At 44.5% G+C, this 5,000-nt stretch overlaps 1 protein-coding gene across 1 annotated transcript in view; it reads right to left on the bottom strand.

Annotated features, from left to right (window-relative positions):
- grin2bb (glutamate receptor, ionotropic, N-methyl D-aspartate 2B, genome duplicate b) overlaps window positions 1–5,000 on the bottom strand; it is an 85,187-nt gene that overhangs the window by 25,833 nt on the left and 54,354 nt on the right. The window contains 3 exon segments of the mRNA XM_042103470.1: window positions 2,248–2,387; window positions 2,390–2,410; window positions 4,956–5,000. The exon segment at window positions 4,956–5,000 is cut by the window's right edge and continues 185 nt beyond it. Of these exon segments, the coding sequence (XP_041959404.1) occupies window positions 2,248–2,387; window positions 2,390–2,410; window positions 4,956–5,000 (206 nt within the window).

The raw sequence follows: 5,000 nt of genomic DNA, 5'->3' as shown, positions 1-5,000 counted from the left end.
GGCAACAACAAACTGCCTCTCTCTCTCTCCCGTGGTCCACTTCCTGGACTTGGCATTTCTTTTCTTTTTTTTTTAATCTTTCTTTTCCGCTTTGATGTTTTTTCACTCTTCCTCTCGTACTTTTCTGCTTCTCCACATCTGCTCATCTGATATGGCAGGCAGTGTGGAGAGAGAGAAAGAGAGAGGGAGAGAGAGAGAGGGAGAGAGAGAGGGAGAGAGAGAGAGAGGGAGGGAGAGAAAGAAAGAGCGCTGAGATTCTGATGCTATTATAGGCCCTGTCTCCACCCACTCACACCTCTGTCCACATCCTCACGCTCTGCTGCTCACTTTCCTTCTCTCTAGCCCCCCTCCCCCCTCTTTCCTTCTCTCTATCTCCCCCCTCTTTCCTTCCTTCTCTCTATCTCCCCCTCTTTCTGTCCTTCTCTACCCCCTCTTTCTCTCTCTTTCCTTCTCCCTACCCCTTCTCTCTCTCTTTCCTTCTCTACCCCCCTCTTTCTCTCTCTTTCCTTCTCCCTACCCCCTCTCTCTTTCTTTCCTTCTCGCTACCCTCTCTCTCTTTCCACGACTCTCTCAAGTACTCTGTCCCTCAATTCTATTCTTTTTCTGTGGTGCTGTTGCTCTCCCTCTGACTCCTCTGCCATTGTTTCTCTCTCCTCTTCCTCCTCCTCATCCTCTCATCTTCTCGGTCTCTCTGAATTCTGAATTCTTCTCTTATATAGTGCTATTGCTCTATCTCTCTCTCACTCTCTCCTTCTCCCTCTCTCCCGCACTGGATGCATCTTTTCATCAATATACCACTTCAGTCTCTCACTCCCTCTCATCCCCTCTCCCTCTCTCTCTCTCCCCTCTCTCTCTCCCTCCCTCTCTCTCTCTCTCTCTCTCTCCCTCTCATCCCCTCTCCCTCTCTCTCTTTTCTCTCCCTCTCTCTCTCTCTCTCTCTCTCTCCCTCTCTCTCCTCTACCTCTATGATTCTATCTCTCTCTGGATGTATTTCTCTCCACTGTTGTTGCAACTCTCTCTTCCTCCTCCCACCTCCCATTTCTTTTCTTTCTTTTCATAGCTTTTCTCTCTTACTCTCTCTCTCTCCCTCCCTCTCTTTCTATACATTCTCTCTGTCTATTTTAAATCTCCCTGCCACCCACCTCCTCCTTCCCTGTTTTGTTGGGTCCCTCTCGTAATCGCTCTTTCCTTTCCTCCCTCTCCCTGGCTCCCTTCTTCTCTCCTTCTTCTTCATTTCTCTTCATCCCCTCCTCTCTCTTCATCCCCCCCCTCCTCTCTCTTTCTCTCTCTCTCTTGCTGACTGGAGGTAGTTGTGTGTTAGGTTGGAGAAGATGGGCAAGAAGCTGCTCAAATGTGAAGCGGAACATGGCCTGTCTCTCTGAGTCTTTTTTTCCATCTGACGATGTAACACATGTGAATCTAATAGGATGTCTGTACTGTGCTGGGTGTCCTCATTCTCTATGTGTTTAACGGGGGCAGTGATGTAAAGGTTTGCAAATAAACAAGTGTTAAATCTCTCTCTCTCTCTCTCTCTCTCTCTCTCTCTCTCTCTCTACCCATAATAGCTTTCGTTTTTCTGTCCTAAATCACAATTTCTGTCCAGTTCATTTCATTTTAAATGGCTTTTGTTTGTTCTGAGTGTTGGGCTTGATTGTTGCAATATTGCCAAAGCAATTGGTGACAGGACAATAAAAACCAAATGGAAAACTTTGAAAAGAACAGACATGCGTCATCATTTCAATCTTCATGAAATCTCAAATCACTTCTTATCATTATCCAATCTTTTTACACCTTATCCAATCTTTTATTTTATAATATGTTTCTTTTTTGCACTGTGTTTCACTCATTCTCTCTCGCTCTCTCTCTCTCTCTCTCTCTCTCTCACACACACACACACACACACTCAAACACACACAGTCACACACTTTCTCACACAGATACAAACATCCCATAAGAGTCAAAAAACTATATCTCTCTCCCTCCCCCATTTTTTGTTTGTACCCATCCATCTCTTCTTCTATATTTTTCCCTCTCTCCCTCTCTCCTATCCCGTCCACAGACTCTCTCCCCTCTCTCCCTCTCCTATCCCATCCACAGACTCTCTCCCTCTCTCCCTCTCTCCTATCCCATCCACAGACTCTCTCCCTCTCTCCCTCTCTCCTATCCCATCCACAGACTCTCTCCCTCTCTCCATTCCTGTTTGTGTACACATCCACATCTTCCTCCGTAACCCCCGCGGCCTCTTACCCTGACTTCAGACTGTGCAGCGCCTCGTCCACGTTCTTCTGGTGGAAGCTGGTCATGTAGCCGTGCATCTCCGCGTAGTTGTTCCGGATGTTTCTCTCCGTGCTGCCGTTGGGCACCGTCCCGAAGCGGAACGGAGGGGAGAGAAGGTGTTCGGTTGTTGGAACTGGGAGCGAGCGAGCGAGCGAGGGGGAAGGGAAACGAATGGAAAAAAGAATAAAGAACATCACAAATTAATAACAAAACATCAAATAAAAAAAGTTTGGTTACACTTTACTTGACAGTATACACGTAAGAGTGACATGACACTGTCATGAACGTGTCATAAACAAGTCATAAACGTTTATGACATAACACTTCTGTGATTAAGTGTCATTCAGTTTTTGTCATAACAAGTTAGGGTTAGGATTAGGTTTAGGGTTAGATGGTTAGGGTTAGGTTAGGGTTAGGATTAGGGTTAGAGGTTAGGATTAGGGTTAGTGTCATGTCACTCTTATGTCGAGTGTTACCAAAAGTTCTGAATGGAACTATAACACCAAAAAGTGTGTGTGCTATGTCTATAGTCCTCTATCATTACTAGATTTCAAGATTCATAACATCAACAATATTCCCAGACTCCTATGTGCCCAATCAGTCTAGATCAGCATATCCACCCATTTCTTTGATCTTAAACATATAGCATAGAGGAGACATCAAAAGCCCCATACACTGTCCAGTGTTAGAGCCACTAAGGCCAATACTCCACATCAGCAAAGACAGTAGAGAGTGCAGCTATTAGCCAGGATCCTCAACATCAATTACCCCACCACAAGAGTGGGGATTTGAGTAGTTATCCCACCACCAGAGTAGGGATTTCAGAGTAGTTTCCCCACCACCAGAGTGGGTATTTGAGTAGTTACCCCACCACCAGAGTGGGTATTTGAGTAGTTACCCCTGGTGGTATTTGAGTAGTTACCCCACCACTAAAGTGGGGATTTAATAGTAGTTACCCCACCACCAGAGTAGTTCATTGGGTTTGTACAGTGCTTGAGAGATAATTACTGTACGACCATTTAAGTTGAAAATGTATCTCCTTTTGGCAAAAATGTGGTAATTTTGTCTAACTGAAAAGGCCAAGCTTGTTTGCTTCTGCCCTCTCTCCTTATAGTCAGCATTCAAATGAGTTTTTCTTTTCCAAGTTCATATTCCAAGTGACTATCCCATGTTTTTTTTTCTTCTCTGCTCTGCTGCAGCATAGCTTGTCCAGATGGCGACTTGTCTGCGTCCTGCCGCCGCCCGCCCACACGCACCGCACTAGAACGTCGTCTGGACGCATTCCACCGGCTTCCTGGTCAGAGTGGTCAGTCAGGGGTGTAAGTAACCAGCACTGATCCAGTACAAATATATATACACCGGTATATATGGGAAGTGGGACTGCATCCGCTCACAGCTGCTCACAGCACAAACAAATAATGCCATCTCACAGCAGGGTGTTGTGAGTCATCTAACTGAAGAAGGTGATGAGTTACTCACAGCGGCACTGAGAGATTTTGAAAGGTGTTTGTAAGATGTACAACTCCAAATGATGTGAAACAGTGGCAGAATAAATGTGCCTTCACTAAAAAACGCTTTTTTCTTTCTCTCGATATGGTCTTTAATAAAATGAGCGATTGTGTAACAAGTGACAGTGTTTCAGATGATATATTTTTTCCCCTTCCACTTTCTCTTCGACTACACTTTGACTAGTACTAAAAACTTCACTCTCATCACCTGGTAATAGTATTGATTGATGTAGTATTTTAAATCACTACCTAAGGTCTCCTCTGCATTGTAGCTAGAATGTTATTCCTTATTTTTGAACGTCACTTTGGATAAAAAATTGTTTACTAAGGGAATAAATGTATATGTAAACAACAACAACAACAACAACATATTATTATTATTATTATTATTATTATTATTATTATTATTATTATTATTATTGAGTGTTATCTGCTTGGTGTGTGGGTACAAAGCGTCAATGTAAGAACTGAGCCCATAAGATGTTCTAGAATGTTCCAGAAGTTCCAGCAGTCATAGAAGGACAGATAGATGGGTAAGATAGTAAGAGCACAGCTCAGCAATAGTTAAACCAGTGTGATTTTGTTTAAACACTGTTAAAAGAGGCGCTGTGTAGAACTGATCGGTTCACCACAAAGAAGGCAGCCACCCAAAATCAACTCATTAGACTCCTTGCCTGCTCCCACTCTCTCACGCTGCTGAGCTATTCAGCATCATTTATGAAGACATTTTTTTCCCAAAACTTTTCAATTATGTAATTCTGTATTCATATCCCCACCCAAGCTCAGAGAGAGAGAGAAACTGAACTGTATCGCAACAGGAACAGCTACAGTATGGTTTAATTAGTTGGTTAGTTGGCCGTTTTCGTCCAGAACGTTCCCCTCCGTTAAGACCACAGTTACACCCAGCAGACCACCCCATTTCCTTTACAAAAGGAGAATTCCGGCGATTTTTCACATAGATCTTTAAAATCATGCCGCCAGAGTGTAGCAATGTAGCTGCCTGGCTACTCTAGCTGTCGGCTGCAGCAACCCGAGCTAGGTAGCGCTGATTCTTTTTTCGTTTTTTTCGTATCGACAGTACTTGGTGACTTCGAGAAAACAGAGCCCTCTCGCTGCCGATGCCCTGTTCGCGGCCAGCGTTGTGTCCCGCGGCGCTGCTTGCACACCCACCTTCTTGTCGCTGAGGCCGGTCACCTGGTCCACGTACTCCTCCTG

This window comes from Alosa sapidissima, chromosome 9 (assembly GCF_018492685.1).
Source record: "Alosa sapidissima isolate fAloSap1 chromosome 9, fAloSap1.pri, whole genome shotgun sequence".
Lineage (NCBI taxonomy): Eukaryota > Metazoa > Chordata > Actinopteri > Clupeiformes > Clupeidae > Alosa > Alosa sapidissima.
The sequence above is the reverse complement of the archived record's forward strand: the minus strand, read 5'-3'. Positions and strand labels throughout refer to the sequence as shown.